The 20,326-nt window shown below is 38.7% G+C and overlaps 1 protein-coding gene across 2 annotated transcripts in view; it reads right to left on the bottom strand.

Annotated features, from left to right (window-relative positions):
- The window catches only part of atp10b (ATPase phospholipid transporting 10B), a 41,245-nt gene extending 32,069 nt beyond the window's left edge, over positions 1-9,176 (bottom strand). For both annotated transcript variants that reach the window (XR_001814695.3, XM_017486240.3), the window contains exon 1: positions 8,592-9,176. Coding sequence is in view for 1 of the 2 variants with exons in the window: in XM_017486240.3 (XP_017341729.1) it covers positions 8,592-9,001 (410 nt within the window). In the remaining variant the exon portion in view is untranslated. The remainder of the gene's footprint in view (positions 1-8,591) is intronic.
- Positions 9,177-20,326: the final 11,150 nt, after the last annotated feature.

Genomic DNA, 20,326 nt, shown 5'->3' with positions numbered 1-20,326 from the left:
TGTTTTGCAGTTGTTTTGAAAATTTTTTTAGCCTGCAGTCAAAAAAGAATGCAATCCAGATGGGCTTTCTCTGAAATTTCAGAGTAACAGTTCAAACAACCATACACACAACACCGTCAGACTGGATTTACCTTCACATAAGAGCACATAACACCTGTGATGTCTTGTTTGTGCCATTTCTCTGGCCATTATGTGTGCACATCAGCAGGATGTTATCCATACAAAACCAGTTTAGAGCTGTACCGCAATGTCTACTGTAATTTTCCATGCACTTTATTATGTCATCAATAGTATCAGATGTAGCACTTAGGTCAAGATGAATAATTATTATTATCTCAGTGACATGGCACTATCAAACTGATTTCTGAAGCGTTAAACCTGCTGCTTCAACACCTCTCTTACAGACTGAACCCAACTGCATGATTAGATGTGTGCGTTTATTTTTGTGATAAGAAATCCAACAGAAGAAGACACGTGATTGCAGGTTGATGATTCAGCTGTCTATTTCTTGCACTAGACTCTCAGTAGTGTGAAAACATGATTATTCTTTTATTTATGTATTTATTTTTTGTTAAAGGATCACTGGGGAAAAAACAAGCGGTAGAAATTACAGCAGTCTCAGGATGGTGTGTGAATCCTCAACAGTTTCTCAACCTCAGCTACATCACTCCAACTCCATCAAGTCTCAAATTGCATGGCAGTGTTTTTGTTGTTGTTGTTGTTATTTTTAAATCTCACTTTTTATTGGTTGCTGCCAGTGATTTTTTTTTTTTCTAACAATTTTAGTTTTCTTCTATTGTCCAATCTGATTTAAACCACCACAACCCAAGCCAGGCAGTTACTAAGGATGAATGAATGAACGGTGCAAATGCATTGCTCGGTGGCACAAATTTTTAGTCCTAGTTTGTCCCATGAGCTTCACATCTAACCATCTGATCATCTGTTCATTTAGAATAACATATTCATATTCAATTACATTCCTAATACTGTATATATGATATACTATATATTACGCATTATAAAACTCTCTCATTTGGATTAATTAAGGATCACAGAACACGTTCATATTATTATTACCAGACAAACATCTTCCATTATGTTATATTACTCTTTTGTGTTCACTGACTCCACCACATTCCATGTGGTTTAAACGTGACAAACCTGTTAATAGCTGACTGGCATGATATAAAAATAGTCTGAGGTGGGGTATATAATATGTTTTTAGTACACAGTAAAATCCCTAGTGTTGAATTAACACCCAGAGTGTTTATTTGAGTCCAGTGGACTTATATAAACACTATAGGGTGTAAATTCAACACTGTGGGTGTTAAATCAAAACTGGTAATTTTGCTGTGTAGTGTGGTAACAATTTACATGACTCAAAAGCATGACCCGAAACTTTTAGAATATTCAGTGTAGCACAAGGATATTCACACAAACATGATATTGCACAACTGAGAATCAAGAATATATCACTTCTTGGCCAAGGATGAATACATTTTGTTTTGTTTTTACAATTAAATTGAACCTCAGCCAAAAATTGAAGGAAAACTCCACCTTGAAACATATTAAATATGTTCATATTGAAATATTTGTGAAGTGTTTAATGATTGTTGCAATAGTTTGTTCGGTGGTGCTGTATTTTTATCAATGCCATTAGAAGTTGTCACAAAGGGAGATTGTTAATGGTAGCGGATTTGCAATGGTGTTTATTAAAAGAAAACAAATCAACAATCTCAAACGTTAGAGCTAACAATCAAGTTTCAGGTTTTAGCTCTTAAAAAAAAAACGGAAGGAGCTTCTTTACTCACTCACCAATTTGGTTTTTATTTTTAAAGAGAAATCCAATGTAGTTGTAGTAAAAACAGTAATTGCTGGTGTCAGTGTCACAGAATGCAATGCAGCAATACGATGTGCTATGTGCTGAGAGGATGAGCACAACGGTGTTGACCGTGGTATTAGCATGAAAGGTGAACTTATTGGGAGCTGATCTGTTTGTGCAGAGTGTAGAGATGAGGAGATGTGAGATCTGAACAGACTAAAGGAGTAAAGCGCCGCTGCATCGTTCTTTTTATGTAGAGATAACGTGAGGGATAAAGCTACAGTCACCATTGTGGGTAAAACTGACTTACATGTTGAAGGAGTTTAAACAACAACGAAAAAAACTCAGCTAAGAATTTAATCATAAAATAAATCACATATTGATTCTAAATATTTATATGAGTTTTCCTTTAATGTGGTTGTTAGGTTGTTAATTCTATGGTAGTGCTTCTCATTTAGCATTTTTACTGACATTTTTATTTCCAGTGTAATGGCAACCAATGACAGATTTTAATGACTAAATATAAAATAACAACTTAGAGATGATCAGTGATGAAATGCATTATAGCCTGAACCAAGCAATAATATTTATTCAATATTGTATCTCTGTCCTAGAGGCTCTAAACAAATCTGCACTTCAACATGACCCGATTTAGGCATGTTAGCACCAAAGATAGCACGTAATAGCGGGCAGGGATTGGAGGTCTCTATCTCTCTTCATCCAGCTCTGACTCCCAACTTAGAACTGTGCCAGAATACCTACTATCATTTTCCACGATCTTTATTAGAATATTTTGGTGTCAACACTTAGGCCAATTGATGTTATCACAGTGCTGTTACACTATCAAGCAAATCTCTAAAGGCTTACAAATTGCTGCTTCAACACTTCACTTACAGTCTTAACACAACTTTAAAAACAGACATTGAAAGAAATGCTTAGGAAATGTACCATTTTAAGGAAAAAAACAAGGTAATTTTGAATTTGATGGCCACAACATGTCTCAAAAAAGTTGGGACAGGGGCAACTAAAGGCTGGAAAAGTAATTGTTACTCAGTTTAAACGTTTGATATGTTTTCTATGTTCTATTGTGAATAACGTATTATGAGATTTGCAAATCATTGCATTCTGTTTGTATTTATATTTTACACAGCACCCCAACATTTTTGGAATGGGGTTGTAGATAGATATCATGATGGTAGGCCTTTGATTGTCGGAAATATGTCCCACATTGTCCCACACAAACTTACTACTTGTCCTACATTTGGTCCGTTTGCAGCTGGTCACCCTAGTGTGTGTGTGTGTGTGTGTGTGTGTGTGTGTGTTTATGTGTGTGTGTGTGTGTGTGTGTGTGTGTGTGTGTGTGTGTGTGTGTGTGCGTGTGTGTGTGTGTGTGTGTGTGTGTGTGTGTGTGTGTGATTATGACTGTGATAAGAATTCCTTCAAAAGGTGATGACAAGCAATTGCAGTTTGTGATGACTCAGCTGTCCATTTCTGGCACTCGGCTATAAGTAGATAAGAAGAAGTGTGAAAAGTAATAATATTTTCTGTTGCTGGCACTGGTTGTGAAGCAGCACCTCTCATATTGTGTTTCACTGCACAGCTACACACAGAGACCTAAAGATCATTATAGCAGCTTACACACTGTCAAATATTGAGCCTCATTTATCAAGCAGGATACAAACAAATGTATTTGTACACTGTAAAACCAGATAGTTAACTCAAAAAATTTGAGGAAACTAATTACCTCAAAATTTTTCAGTTGATAAATTTTAAATTTTTAATATTTTAATTTTGTAATTTAAAATTAATATCTGTTATATTTAAGTGTATTTGGCTTGAAGAAACTGATTTATCAACTTGAAAATTTTGAGGTAATTAGTTTCCTCAAATTTTTTGAGTTAAATGAACTTATCCGGATTTACAGTGTATTTGTATTTACAGATTTGGAAATTTATACCAGAAATGTGGTAAAAAAAAAAAAAAAAAAAAAAAAAATTTTTTAAATCTTATATGAGCTGCTGAGTGTGTACATTTTTACGTATATGGAAACCCACTAACTTCAGTGATCGGCTTCAAAATGTATATTTGGTGATGAGTTGCTGCAATTTTATGCACGGATTATACTGTCAAGTTTAAGTCACTTCCACATCACACTCTGGAAAAACAGCCCAGGGTGGGGTAAATGCTGTAAATAGCACACTGAAGTAAAATGTTGCACATCCGCATGACTCAGAGCTTTCAGAGAATCAACCATGACAGACAAAAGCCAATTCAGAACAAAAGAGAAAGTAAAACTAGTTGCCCAGTAGTGGAATAAACATGGACAGAATGTTAAATGAATAAATGTTAGTCATATAAAATTAACTTGTAACATCAACTAAGCTATTGCATATTCTCTACATGAACTGTTCTGTGGTAGGTATGTTAAAATTGTTAGGAATCGCTCTATGTCTCAGCCACATTTATTCAAATGTCTTTTTTAAAAATAATCCATTTCGCTATAACAACATTTCACAAATATCTTCATCCACAAAAAAAACTATTTGAAATCCCTCACATGAACATGGCAGTCTAGTGTTAGCCTGTCCAAGAGTGTGATAATTGAGCGGTAGAGAAGGTAAAATGTGGGGAGAAAAAAAACAGCAACATGGTCAAAAAGGATTCATAAGTGTGGACCGGGGCGCACGGTGGCTTAGTGGTTCGCACATTCAACTCACACCTCCAGGGTTGGGGGTTCGATTCCCACTGTGGCACTGTGTGTGCGTAGTTTGCATGTTCTCCCCGTGCTGTGGGAGTTTCCTCCAGGTACTCCGGTTTCTTCCCCCAGTCCAAAGACATGCATGGTAGGCTGATTGGCATGTCTAAAGTGTCCGTAGTGTATGAATAGGTGTGTGAGTGTGTATGTGATTGTGCCCTGCAATAGATTGGCACCCTGTCCAGGGTGTACCCCGCCTTGTGCCCAATGAACCCTGGGATAGGCTCCAGGTTCCCCCGTGACCCTGAAGAAAGATAAAGCGGTATAGAAGATGGATGGATGGATGGAAGTGTGGACCGAAGATGAGGTGGAATTCATGCTTAAGGTTACACTTGAAGTCAAAGTCAACACGACCCGAGGCTTATCGGATATAAAAAATTAAATTTAGCATTATAAGAAATAACAGACTACAAAATAACCACCCATGATAAAAGGAGTCCTCGCACATTCATAACACACACGAAACAGCAGTGGGCATGCACAGGTTATCGTTATGATGTCAGCGTTTTCATCAACATACGTTTTAGCTGTCCACACTGCGACAGGGGGGAAAAAGAGAGTTTTAAAATTTCTTTACCTTGCAAGGCCTTTTCTTTAAAAAGCTTTTGTGTAATACAAAATGGTGTTTTGATGCTTACAAGAGGCCAACTTAGTGATAAAAAAAATACCCATATACGTCTGCCTTAGTGCGGACTACGCAATGTCATGCTTTCCAGCTGTGACATTTTGCTATAAGATGGAATTTACATTTGAAGGCAGGTCTTTGGGTAAATTATACAGTACACCACAACATCACAAATGCAGATATATGACAGTTCACTTTAGAGCCAGATGGTGAACAACATGATGAATATTACAAACAATGGCAAAATGCCAATGTCAAATATAGAAAAGACAAAAAAGCAGCCAAGGGTTCACAACAGAAGCAAAGTGGAGTCAGTACTACGTCTTCTGCGGCTTAATGCTACCGCCTGATCTCATGATACAGTGGTTTAGTATGTAAAAATAAACCATGATGTGACAATTGCTACTAGAGTTCAGGGAAAATATGCCGAAGCTGATGCTTGAAAACACAGACCTTATAATCTCATGCTGTACAATTATTATGGTACATTTACCTTTAAGACCCACTTAAAGGTACACTACCATTCAAAGTTTTGGACTCATCTGTCATATGGTTTATTTTATCATTTGATTCCTATACTATGTTGCTTTAGGTAGTGTATGTATATCAGAAGTAGATTTTGGTTATTGACTTTCATTTTATATATTGAGGACAAAAGAAAGCAATTATGTCTGTCATGTACAGTATATTTTATTATAATATTATTATAATATCATTGTAGACACTGTACCACGTTCTGATTTATTTGTTCACATCTTTTCAGGGGTTAAACTGGGATTTTGGAAGTTGGAATGTTACTATATTTAATATACTTAATGGCTGCCAATAATGCGTGAAAAGTATGGTTCAATTGATGTAATATTAGTTTTTAAAATGATCATGAAAATGGGATTAAAGCAAGCTTTCAGTAACACTGCCCTGAGTCAGGGTCAGGACATGGTCAAGTTTTCAGTATTCCTTTTTTTTTTTTTTTTTTTTAGTTATTATTATTTTTCTGGCAAAGATACAAGATAAAGTAAAACCTTTAAGCAAGCAACATGAATACATACATGGTTTAGTTATAAAACACATTGCAAATATTCATCCACCTTGATCTTTTCCACATGGAAGTGAAATGGACTGAAATGGATCATATGTCATGGATCTACATAAAAATAGTGCATAAAACGGAAACTTATTATATACTTATATATTAAAAAAAAATTAAAAAAGAAAAAAAAAAGGCTAACTTGTTATTGGAAGTGTTTACCTCATTTCTGTGAAACCCAATTAGTTAATTATTTCTGGTGCAACCAGTTTGCCATCAGAAATCATATAATTAGTAAAGTGGATTTCACGGTTTTGCAATTAAACTGTCACATGAGCTCAATATAAATACAGAACATTCCTGAAAGGTTCCCAGAGCTTGTTAGAGACCATACCTAAACAAGCAACATCATGAAGACCAAGGAGCTATGGACAAAGAATATGGCACAGCTATGTTACCACCACCACCATGTTTGACTGTGTCGGTGGTGTTATCTAACAAACTCTGAGGCTTTCCAGGAGCGGCCGGTGTATTTATATTGAGATTCAAATGGCAAAATGGTTGCACCAAGCACAGAAGTGGGCATGAATACTTATGCAATCATATTCTTTTTTATTTGTGTATAATTTTGCACAGTATATTAATCCCCCCCATATCAGTATGCACAGGTTGTATCACTACAAAATGTGGAAAAGTAAAAGTGGCGTGACTAGTTACCAAGCCACTGTGAACGGCAGTTAAAAGTTTCTAGACCGGAAAAAATTACCCCCAGCTGGAACCTATTTCTTTCTGTGCCTAAAGTTGCACAGGATTAATATCAGTATAGAATAATTTCTGGAAGGTTTCTATAATGAGTCCACATTTTTGACAATTAGCAAAGTCAATTAATTAGGTATTCAGATATGGAATTCAAATGAAAATGAAAAAATGTTGTCTGACCTGTCACATTTGCTTAACTAGATGATGTGTGCAATTATTTGGCCACTGTCCTCCTATAATGTGACTCCTGAAGGGTATATGACAAATCTATAATACCTGCATTGCCCCTGGGGGCACTAATGGTTTAGTGGTTAAGGTTATGGGCTATTGATCGAGAGGTCTCAGTGCCACCAAGCTGTCACTGTTAGGCTCCTAATCCCCTAATCAGATGTGCCATGAAATGTCCAAACCTGTGCTCTGACCTCAACGTCAAATATATTGTAACTTTGAGACTATGTGTAAAGGCAGTAGAGGATTGTGGACTCAATAGCCATCACTGTACTGAGGGAAAAAAAAAGTGTTTTTAGGATGCTGAACAGTCCAGAAATGGAACTGACTCCCAAAACACAGTGATTAGTGATCTAAAGCCAAGCACGCTGCTGCTGAGGGTCTAATCACAGCTGGAAACTAGAGAAAATGTTCCAGGATCCAGAGAACACTAAAAACAGCATTTCTCCCACGAAATAACACCTTTTTTTAAACCCCCTGGGACAGGCCTGCCATGTCAGAACAGTACGTCAGTATGCGGCTCCATGTTGGCTTAGGCCAGTTTGTGTGATCGTGTTTGTGTGGCCCACCTGGGATCCACCATATGAAAACACTCTGAGGCCTGCAAAAGGAGCACAGCCTCAGAAAATATCCAGAAATACCTAAATGGATGAAGCAATGTATTTGGAGCATCTTTTAAAAATGGAGAAAAAATAAATATCCTGGGACGTACCTGTAACAAAAATCCACCACTATTTTTATGCTCTCTCTCTCTTTCTCTCTCGCTCTCTCCATCATTCCCTCTTTCCATTTCTCCTTTATACAGTATCTACTCTCTCTTTCATCTCTCTTTGCTGTATGCTGAATTACTCCCTAATTTTCACTGGCTATTCAGTCTTTTAAAAATAGATCTAAACAGCATTCCCTGTCTTCACTCTGATGCAACATTGTGATGAGGATTTCACTGAGACTCGCACCATGAAGATGTTGGATGCAAAGACATTGTCCTCGTCAAAAGAGGGGGAAAAAATCTCCCTCACAAAATGTATTTCTAGGTCAAAAAATTCCATGGGGTTTTGAAACACACAGATGAAGTGAAGTGCACGTACACGCACGCACACACACATGCACACCCGCGCACACACATGCACACCCGCGCACACACACACACACACACACACACACACACACACACACACACACACACACACACGAGAAAAACTGAAATAGAGCCAGCGACAGAGAAAGATCTAGATTATTAAAAGCCTGTGTATGTTTATAAGAAAACCCACATTAAATTAAATTCATGCAAAAAGCAAGTAGAGTGCAACATTGAGCTGATGAACCTCTTTCTTATAAAATGAGTGATTAGAGGTAAAAGAGAGGTGCTTTGTACCTGCTATAGACGAGGCAGGGCATGCTGTTTAGCTGACGATCACTCTGGTAGCGTCTGAAATCCTCCCAAGCATCCTTTATGGCAGTCAAAGCCAGAATGACACAAATGGGAATGATGGCCACTTGTGGCTGGAAAGCGTTCACCACTGGGATAAAGTTTAGCACCGCCAAGCCCAAGAAATAAACATTGGCGATCCGGTGGAATTGTTCCAGCAGGTTCATAGGGATGAAGGTCCAGATGCTGTATTTTGTGGTCTTGACACCATTTCCTGCATAGTTCCTGTTGGGATGATCTTTTGCTTTCGGGTCCTCGTAAAGCAGGTTGGATACTAGCGTCCTCACTTTGCTGTCTCCATTTCCTCGTCCAGTCAAGAAGGCCCAGGCTGAAGCCAGACCACTAGTCCACGTCATGCTGTCTTAGATGTCTCAGGGCACAACCTACAGAAATGTTTGCCCTCATACACAGATGTCTCCCATATCACTTGGACACGTTGCGCTGAGACTACTGACTTTCTGACTTAGAAGCAGAAAATAGCAGCAGAAGCGAGAGTACCTCTGAACATACCTGTCAGACTCCCCTGACTGCTCAGGATGTTTTAGGCATCTGTCAGAGTCAAAGGAATGCTGTTGGAACAGCATACTACAGCCGTGTGTACAGACCAAATGTTCACACATTCCACTAAAGTTTCTTACAAAATAGAACGACCTGAAATGTCAAGGTATAATCTTTGAACTATTCTATAACATGTCTATAGAAATGGACACATGGGAGTGATTTACTGCAGCAGGCTTGACACAAGAGTGACGCAAGAGTAATTCAAAGTGCAGAGCAGTGGTGCAAGCATGCAGTCAAACTTGCTCTCAGTCCAAAAAGTTTCCAGTCACATACACGCCACTCATCATAGCTGCATGAGGTATAGACAACACCAGTTAGGTTAAACTATAAATAATTGCCATTGATACGATTTATAGGAATGAAGGTAAAACTTAGCATGACAGCCACCAAGGCGTGACACAAGACATGCCACATGCAGCCAATTATACAGCTAATGCTTTAAAAATTGTTATTGCTGGCAAATTTCTGTGGTACAAGAGCAATAATGCACTTCAGGACGTGTTGTTAGAGGAAAATAATCTGGTTCCTGCTAGTTTGTATCATATCATCCCATTATGGATTATTTTCCTATAACAGCATGCTCATACAATTGTTAAAGGAAATACAATAATTAACGACAATTAAATGCAAAGCGTCAACATAAAAAAAATAGAAATCAGAAATTGCACAACAGTGTTTTTTGGTCTTAAATGAGGACCAAGAGGCAGCACTTCTGCAAAGATATCACAGCTGACCTAAGATATGTTGTCATTACCATATTTATCAGATGGGATTGATGGCCACATGCAGAATTAAGTTAAACATCAGTAAAGAAATGTTGCCTCCTAAACTAGAACAAAATGAAAAGTAAACATGAACTATTTCTTTTTGTGCAAAAATATATTTCAGTCCACTTAAACATCACAAAATCACACACATATATATACCAGTTTACATTCAAGTAAAGTGTCTACTTTCTGTTTCTATAGCATTAATGATGCCTTTAGTAAGTTCTACCCATATTAATGATGTTCATACATTGTGTGTGTTTAAAAATCTCCACAACTTTTAATATGCAACTGTAATGAAGCTGTAAATGAAACCAAAATGTATCAAAAGTATGTAAGTCAGTGAATACGTACTTACCCCCTTTACTGCATGGTGTTGCCATGTGGCAACAATTAATTTATCTACAATTTATTGATAGGCAATAATACAAAATATTTAGGCAAAATATTTAGGAAAATATTTATTTTCAATATTTAGGCAAAACTACTTAAATGAGTAAATTGAAACACTATCTGAGATAAGTTAGCATTTATTTTATTGTCATTTAAACAAGGTGATATATATTTTGAGTATTTTGCTCAATGGTAATATGTAATTGTTGCCATATGACAACAACATGTGATAATGAAACTGTGGTATGTGCATTCAGAATAGAAACAGGCCTACATAGCAGACAAAAAGACACTAGGCTTCTTTAATAGTATATTTACATTTTTTTCACATTCAAAGTAAGAAAATGCTTGTAATTTCAGACATTTTGCAATTGCACTTTATTTTCAAAATTTAGTTTCAAGTGAAAGAAAGAATTAATCATTCACGAGAAAGAATTAAACGGATATTTCACCCAAAACATATTTGGATTGAATTTCTGTAGGTATTTTGAGTGAGTAAGTCTATCCACAAACTTTTTTCAACTGTGATTCCTTTCTAGACGATATAACTTTTACATGCTTACTAGATGTCAAATAACTCTGCAATTTATAATCTGGAAAATTCAGTAACTGGAATTGTAATTTCATACATTTTGTGTTATTTTTGACTATATGACACTTTCCACCATTACGCATTGTTGTCAACAATTTACCAACAACATTTTTTAAATATTGTTTTATTACTTGAACTAAATCAAGTAATAAAAATCCATGAAAACATATTTGATGTAAATGTAATAATTCATGCAGTAGAGGTTTAAATAAGTAAGCAAGTAGGTATGTACATAAGTAAATACTTAATTATGTAAGTACATAAATATTGGCACATCAGTAGAATTATTTAAAGTTCAAGTGTTCAAGTGACTTTATTGTCATTTCAAGCACATACAGCTGGTACAGTACACAGTGCAATGAAACAACGTTCCTCCAGGTCCATGGTGCTACATAAAACAACACACTAACCACATGAGACACAGAGCTAAATAAGGCCTACACATTTTTACATAAAGTGCACATGCAAACGTGTGCTAACAACACAGGACAGTACAGAAACTACTAAAACAGGACAAAAGGCACAGTGACAGTGTAGCGCTGATCAGTACACAGTTTTAGTGTTGAAGTGTCACATATAACAGGTAGTGCAAAAGATAGGTACCAAAGAGTAATAATATAATTTAAAAATGGTATAAATGTAAACATAACATGCTATGACATAGTATTCAGCAGATTAGCTTATACTGAATATGGACATAGCAGTTATTGTAGTAGCGGCCAGGTAAAGAGTATAATAGTGACAAGAAATTAAGTACGATGTATTTATAATACAGTAGCAGCAAAAATGCAGCAGAGTTTAGTTTAGAGACAGAGAGACAGTGTGTGTGTGTGTGTGTGTGTGTGTGTGTGTGTGTGTGTGTGTGTGTCAGTCCAGTCTCTGAGTATTGAGGAGTCTGATGGCTTGGGGGAAGTTACACAGTCTGGCCGTGAGGACCAGAACGCTTCGGTACCCTTTTCCAGGTGGCAGGAGGGTGAAGAGTGTGTGTGAGGGGTGTGTGCGGTCATCCACAATGCTGGTGGCTTTGCGGATTCAGCGTGTGGTGTAAATGTATATGATGGAGGGAAAAGAGACCCCAATGACCTTCTCAGCTGTCCTCACTATCCACTGCAGGGTCTTGCGAACCGATAAGGTGCAATTTTTGTAAACCACGCAGTGATACAGCTGCTCAGGATGCTCTCAATACTTCCTCTGTAGAATGTTGTGAGGATGGGTGGTGGGAACTGGGCTTTTTTCAGCCTTCGCAGAAAGTAAAGATGCTGCTGGGCTTTCTTGGTTATGGAACTGGTGTTGAGGGACCAGGTGAGGTGCTCCATCAGGTGTACACCAAGGAGCTATTGACGATCTCCACGGAGGAGCCATCGATGATCAGCTGAAAGTGGTTGTTCTGTGCTCTCCTGATGTCAACAACCATCTCTTTCGTTTTTGTCCACATTTCTTGACAAGTTGTTGGCTCTGCACCAGTCTGATAGCTGCTGCACCTCCTCTGTATGCTGACTCGTCTTGCTGATGAGACCCACCATGGTCACGTCATAGGCAAACTTGATGATGTGATTGGAGTTGTGTGTTGCTGCAGTTGTGTGTTGTGAGTCAGCAGAGTGAACAGCAGTGGAGTGTGAACACAGCCCTGAGGGGCCCCCGTGCTCAGTGTGGTGGTGCTAGAGATGCTGTTCCCAATCCGGACTGACTGAGGTCTCCCAGTCAGGAAGTCCAGGATCCAGTTGCAGATGGAGGTGTGCAGGCCCAGTAGGTTCAGCTTTCCAGTCAGGTGATGAGGACTGATTGTGTTGAATGCTGAACTGAAGTCTATGAACAGCATTCGAACGTAGATGTCCGTTTTGGTGGGTTAGGGCCAGATGTAGGGTGGTGGCAATAGCATCATCTGTTGAGCAGTTGGGGCGATACACGAACTGTAGCGGGTCCAGTTAGTGGGGCAGCAGGGTCTTGATGCGCCTTATGATGAGCCTGTTGAAGCACTTCATGATGATGGATGTGAGTGCAATGGGACGGTAGTCATTGAGGCAGGACATTGTCCCCAAGACTTCTTCTGCATTAGGACAATGGAGGTAGCCTTGAAGCACGTTGGAACGAAGGTGCTGCTCAGGGAGATGTTGAAGATGTCAGTGAAAACATCTGCTAGCTGATCTGCATATCCTCTGAGCACTCTGCCAGGAATGTTGTCTGGTCCAGCAGCCTTCTGTGGGTTGACTCTGTGTAGAGTTTTTCTCACATCAGCTGTGGTTAGACACAGCACCTGGTCGTTGGGAGAAGGGGTGGCCTTCCTCCATGCTATGTCATTCTGCACCTCAGACCAAGCGTAGAAGTTGTTCAGCACATCTGGAAGTGAGGCATCACTGTCACAGGTGGGTGACATTGTCCTGTAGTTGCTGATTGCCTGAATGCCCTGCCACACGTGCCGCATCTGTGAAGTGACTGTGGATTTACTGGGCGTGTGCACGCTTTGCCTCTCTGATGGCCCGGAACAGTTTGGCTCTCACTGTTCTTAGGGACGCCTTGTCACCTGCCCTGAAGTCAGAGTCTCGGGTCCTCAGCAGTGCACGCACTTCCGCAGTCATCCACGGCTTCCGGTTGGAGCATGTAGTGATTGTCTTGGAGACGGAGACGTCATCAATGCACTTACTGATCTAGCTGGTCTCTGATTAATGAGTCTTTATTAGTCACTTATACATTACAGCACAGTGAAATTCTTTTTTCTTTGCATATCCCAACATTCCAGGAAGTTGGGGTCAGAGAGCAGGGTCAGCCATGATACAGCGCCCCTGGAGCAGTGAGGGTTAAGGGCCTTGCTCAAGGGCCCAACAGTGGCAGCTTAGCAGAGCTGAGGCTTGAACTCCCAAACTTCCGATCAGTAACCCAGAGCCTCCCTGAACATGTTCCAGTCAGTGTCCGCAAAACAGTCCTAAAGAGCAGAGATGGTTCCTACTGGCCAAGTTTTCACCTGCTTCAAAACCAGTTTGGAGCATCTGAGTGAGAGGTCTGTATACTGGGTTAAGCATAACAGAGATGTGGTCTGAGTAGCTCAAGTGGGGCCTAGGCTCTGCCCTGTATGCCCCGGGGATGTTTGTGTAAACAAGATCCTAACGTGTTCGTCTCTCTCGTTGCAAAGTCCACATGTTGATGGAATTTAGGGAGCACTGATTTGAGATTTGAGCAGATTCTTGAGGATGAAAGACAAAATTCTGTGGCCTGCTGCAGAGTTCATATTGAGATGATCTTCCAGTATCAGGTTCTTGTAAAACAAGTTAGCTTTTAACCAATTACATATGGAGACAAGGCAGATAACAGTGTTAACTTATCTTTTAAATCTACCTGAATGCATTTAATACTGCTCATCTTCTTTTTAGACAGCTATTATTGGCTACCTGCCTCTGAGGCAAAAGACAATATTAGCTTATCTCTGTCTTGTTGAAATCTATAATTAGTTAACAGTATCTGAAGAAAATGGCATTCAATCATATCTTAGTAGAGCTGCTGAAGGCGGATGTGGACTTCAGAAGGAGTTGTGCCATCTGTGATGAAGTAGTTTCTGCCTTAAAATCAATCTATATCAGTTCAGTATTTATAACAGAGCTTCCTATGGATTTCATAATAAACATAAATAATTAGACACATCATGCCTTTGTTTTAGTCAGACCCAAATTAATTACGATCCCCAGACTACTGTTCAGTGCTGCTGCACGTTTAATTCATAACTCTCCCCAGAGACTTCATTACAGTGGGTGTTAATGCAGCTGACCTGAAATCAGAGCTCTCCTGGGGAGTGAGTGAAAACAGCGCCAGGTTGGAACTCGTTCAATCTCCGTAATGCATACATTACAGCAGATTTACATCCAGTGTGCAATGTGCCAGTAAACTAATGTAAGTAAGTAGACTCGGAGGTCAGAAAAAGTCATAACTGGTAAACCCGTTCCTTTCTGTTGAGTCTAAATAATGAGTGAAATGATTTATCAAACTGGGAGATGGAGTTGGGAAATATAAGGATATATAGAGGAAATGAAAAGGCACAGATTAGTGGTGTTTGCGTGGAATTTTCCATACAGTGTTTTTTCAGGTAAACAATTTTAAAAGGGGCACTTTGTAGGTTTAAAGCCCTCTTATGTGTTTTTCTTTACTCCTGCCAACCCAACCCCTCTGTTAAAACACCTAGGATGCTTCCCAAAACTCTAATGGATGCATCCTAGATGTGTCAATCCTACCTACATACACCTGTGAAATCAAAGTCCACCATTATTAAAATCTTTAATGAAGTACTAATTCTTAAAATGCACTCAGAGGAATCAGAGTCGTTGGGAAGTCTAGAGCCAATCCCAGCGAACTCGGGGCACAAGGTGGGGGACACCCTGGAAAACATTCCCGCACAAACATTCACACAGTACGGACAATTTGCAAATGCCAATCAACCTACAATGCATGTCTTTGGACTCGGAGAACATGCAAACTCAATGCACACAGGGTCGGAGACGGGATTCGAAAACTCGAATATACTGCTTATCTGCTTTTTAGGCAGCTATTATCGGCTACCTGCTTCTGAGGAATTAAACAATATTAACTTATCTCAGTCTTATAGGAACCTCATATTAGTTAAAAGTATCTGAGGCACATGGCAATCATTCATACCTTAGTAGAACCACTGTAGATGGCTGTGGACTTCAGTAGTTGTGCTGTCTGTGTTGACCTTAGGCACTCTGGCCATGGCATAGAGAGCTTCTGATATCTTTTGTACACTTTTTTGGCCACAACCTTTAGAATCTTGAAGGTTGTAGTCTGACTGGCTCTCTGACTGTCTATGCTCCAGTTTCCAGTGAGGAAAAGGAATCAAGGAAAGAAAACAAGGAGGCACAATTTAAGAAGTGAGAAGAAGGCTATGCATGCCTCATGGATGGAAAAAGGGTGGAGCTAACCAACCGTGGTTCACCTAGGTTGGAGCTAATTTATCGACTGGGAAAATAAATAAATGAGCAAGATCATTTGCATGGTAACACTGACAACTAATGAAAATCCAAATCTTTATGAGGTATCTGCATTTATATGATTTTATACATTTAGAAACATTTACAAACAGCACCTTTAGGTGTAAGCAGATTATGTAATGTACAGAAAACTGTGATATTGAAATTCTTTTCATACCATTCTAACCTTATGGTGCATACATAGAAACACACACACACACACACACACACACACACACACACACACACACATACATACACACACCTGACTGAAGCCCTTTTCAGGAGCAGGACTTGCTCACCTGTGCCTGCAGTGCACCATGTGTTTAGAGCGCCGAGCTGACAGCAGAGTCACAGCAGTAGCGTGCACAGCCAAATCATCACAAGATGGCTGGACTTCTCCTCACAACAGGAGGATGGAGCAGATGTTAAAGCAGCACTCACTCCAACCCTCCACACACACACACACACACACACACACACACACACACACACACAAACATATGCATAAGTAGTAGCTGTCACTCAGTTTCCACAAGTCATGGTTAGTACAAATTTAATCAATATCGCACGAGCAAGACTGAGGTCATACTGAATATCGACATGCCTGTAATTTGGCCATAGGCATGCGCCTGCAGGGAGAGAGCCCTGGATAATCATAGCCGTGCCGTTATACTGAATATCATTGAGAGTGTGATATTGCTTTTATATCAACAAAAATGTATATTAAGTAATTAACATTTTGGACACAACATAACCAAAAGTAGAAATAGAAATCGATCCCAATGAATAGATCCCACTTTATAGCAACTGGCTAGCTACCTCACATTGATATGTACATTCCTGTTAAAGGTGTTTCCAGTGAAATTGACTTCCCTTCGTCCTTTTCAACTTCATCTAATGAGCTTTCACATTTTAAGTCAAAAGTTATATGCCTGAAAAATATCTTTGCTATACCCGCTGATGATGTCACTAACACTAGTGTGGTAAACGTTTCAAACTAGGAGTTGAACTTTTACATGGCTAACGTAGACAAGCGGAGTGATACATTCAGTGAAACATCCCAGTGCGGTTATAGTAAATATAAGTAGACTTGGAATGCTGCTCAACCAATCAAATTAGTGGACCGGAGCTAACTTTTGTATAATGAGATCTGAATTATTATTAAAGTTTGAGTCAGCGGTTTTTGAAACACTTTTTAGTTCTTGTCCAAAAATATCTGCTCAGAGGAGAAATTCTGGTCTCTGTACTGTGTTCACTCTGGCAAACAATAGGTGACTGTTAATCTTCTATGTACATGTGAGACACAGAACCATCATTTCAGTGACATGCAACTTTGGATTTTCATACTGTAAAGTGATAGATCCAAACGAATGGCTTAAATGATTCCTGATAAAACTCTATGGTGTGCGTTGTCCAACGTCTCTTTTACTTCCTCACTCACAACTGTAGTTCCTGCCTGCAACTCGTTCATATTTAATGTTCGCATAAATATGAATGAAAAACTGACAACCACAGTTTCCACCGTACATCCTCTGATATACATCCTCTTGGAAGGAAATAGCTGACATTCTCGGTGCCTCTGGTGTGTTTAAGTAGCTTTTTTTGCTTTGCAAATATGCCATCAAAGTTAGTCCAAAACCTAACACGTAACCATTTATCACACTGATTAGCGCATTATTTAATTTGTTTTAATAACTTAGCTTTGGAAGTTACTACCATTTCTCATTGGAATTTAAAAAGCTCACGATTACAATAATCCACCATATCAGTTGCTACACAAGAGACAAAATATAAAACGACATGAGTGACTCGTCACTTGCTGGTGTGAACGTAGTATTACAAAAAAAATTATAAGGTCCAACAACATCTAGCCAATCAGGACAAAGAGGCATCTCAACATTTCTGGCACTTATGCTACATTGCATGTTTGGGGGGTTTGGTACTAAGTATCACAAAAAACACTGAGCATATCCTTATATAAACCAGACTGATCCCTAGCTTTACAACCACATAATACAAAATCCAGTGAGCCTTTCATTTCTGCAGTGACATTAGTGAGCAGAAAGCAGATTTTCCCTTCTTCATGCCTCTCTAACGTACTGGCGCTAATGAAGGATGCGAAACAGAAACAACGATCTACTTCAAACATCTGTGATATGCAGTGTGATGGTGGATGACTTGCTCTTCCTCATACATTTGAGTGTGTATGTAAGAATTATCCCAGACAGGGATAAGGGAAATGCTTTGAAGTATATAGCTGAGTCTCTTGATCTGCATGGGTTCCTTGTGGCTGTTTGGTTAATGGTTTTAACCTGCTAAAAGGGGTTCTACTTGAAACTTTCTTTTGAAATGGAAACCCTGTTGTAGGGTTCTTCAAAAAAAAATTTTAACGGTTCCCCCAGAGAAACAAACTGAAGAACCGTTCAGGTGCTTGTTGGAGCTTTTTTGTTGCACAGATGTGTAGGAATCATGTGATGGACTGGTGTTGCATCCAGGATGTATTCTGACATCATGCTCAGTGTTCCTGGGATAGATTCATAGATCCTATTTTTATTTTTATTTTTTTTATCACAGCAGTTTTCCAGTAGTGCCTGTTGTAATTGAAAATGACAGGTTTATATTAATGAGCTCGTTCTAATAGGTTATCATTTCTATAGTAACAGTTGATTTGCAGGGACTTGCACGGCCAATGCTCCACAGCTTTGTGGTTTCTCAAACTATGGGATTTTTGGCTTATTAGCTTCAGGAGGGAGAAATAAGAGAGGCTGGTGAGGGAATGACTGTTCATAGCTGCAATCTCATACATGATAAGAGGAACTAATTTGTTTTGCAGATGTTTTCCACAACATTAAATGTAACTATAAATGGATCACGCCAACCCTGTCATTGATTGTTTTCCTATAACAATGTTGCCCAGGCATGTTTATTTCTTACATAATCATAGCTGTAATATTATTCCCAATTCAAAAACAGAAAAACATGCTTAAGAGCAAGAATTCGATTTTGTGTGTGACTCGTGTGTGCTAATGAGAGGGAGTATACACTTTTGCTTTATTTTCAAATACGGTTTTCTTTCCAATACAGTAAAATAAAAACTTGATGAGATGTATAAGGATTGTCGTATTACTTTCAGTCATACAGTTATATTGCCATACTACTTTGCGTATGACAATATTTTAGCTAAAATGCTAGTATAACTTTGTAATTTAGAGATCAATTTTGGCAAAGCATATTTAAGACTACGATTTTTCACACTTGATAGTGCTGTTGGGCTTAAGACCAGCTTAGGTGAGACTGAGAGCATAACCAATGGAGTCCGAGTCAAGACTGAGTATGACAGGGGGGCAAGACCAAGATGTGACCAACACCACACATGGCCAGACCAAGACCTTGTTTAAATAAAATAACCCATCTACTTTGGTATGATCATTTTGCACAAATAAGTACACGGGACATACATAGGACATGTTAAGCAGAGCCTACTTCTAGCAAGTGCTGCAGTCTAATCCTGTTTCACATCACTGCTATATAAAGCACACATGGGGTGGGTAGGTTATGAAGTTTGCATGAGATAAGTGAAATGACACAAAGTTTGCTAGTTATGCAATATATATATATATATATATATATATATATATATATATATATATATATATATATATATATATATATATATATATATTTATTTATTTTTTTTAAGAAATGCAACAGGAAACATTACAGCCAAGCTCATTTCCTTTGATTTAAGCATACCGCAGGTAAATAAAATGCAGTAAATACTAGAATTTGCTTTGGATCATTCAGCTTTCTGAGACCAAAAACTGTGAATTACAAGTACAGACTTGTGCTATATTATTTCAAGCATAAGAGGATGAAATCATTTAAAACATTGTCACTTGAAATGTATAGGTGCTGTATAACTCCACACGCAGCAATAGACATTTACATTTTGTACTGTAATGGGAACATAACATAACATAACATCTGTCTTTGTAGGCCAAGACAAGACTTGAGTTTATGACAAGACCGAGACCACTGATTTGAGATCTCAAAACCGGTCCTGAATACCACAACACTACTCGATAGAGTCTTCTCTGATTCCCTGTGAAACAGACTCAATATCTCAGCTTCGGATATAAGTTTTTCTTATAGAAGACAGGATTCAAGCTCTTAATCCTCTGCTTCACTCCGCGTCCATCAGACCGAGCACACAGGGATGCCCATCTTCCTCTTTTTTTCTGACAGAGATATATTTTCTTTTCAACTGCACTTGATATTGCGATTTTTGAACCTTCAAGCTGTCTTAGCTGTAGAACCGAATTAGTTCATGGTGAATTTGGTTCTGTAGAGCACAGGAGAGATTGAAGAAAAAAAAACAGTCGAATGCAATTTTCA

This window comes from Ictalurus punctatus, chromosome 14 (assembly GCF_001660625.3).
Source record: "Ictalurus punctatus breed USDA103 chromosome 14, Coco_2.0, whole genome shotgun sequence".
In the NCBI taxonomy this organism is placed as follows: Eukaryota; Metazoa; Chordata; class Actinopteri; order Siluriformes; family Ictaluridae; genus Ictalurus; species Ictalurus punctatus.
This window is presented reverse-complemented; position numbering and strand designations above follow the sequence as displayed.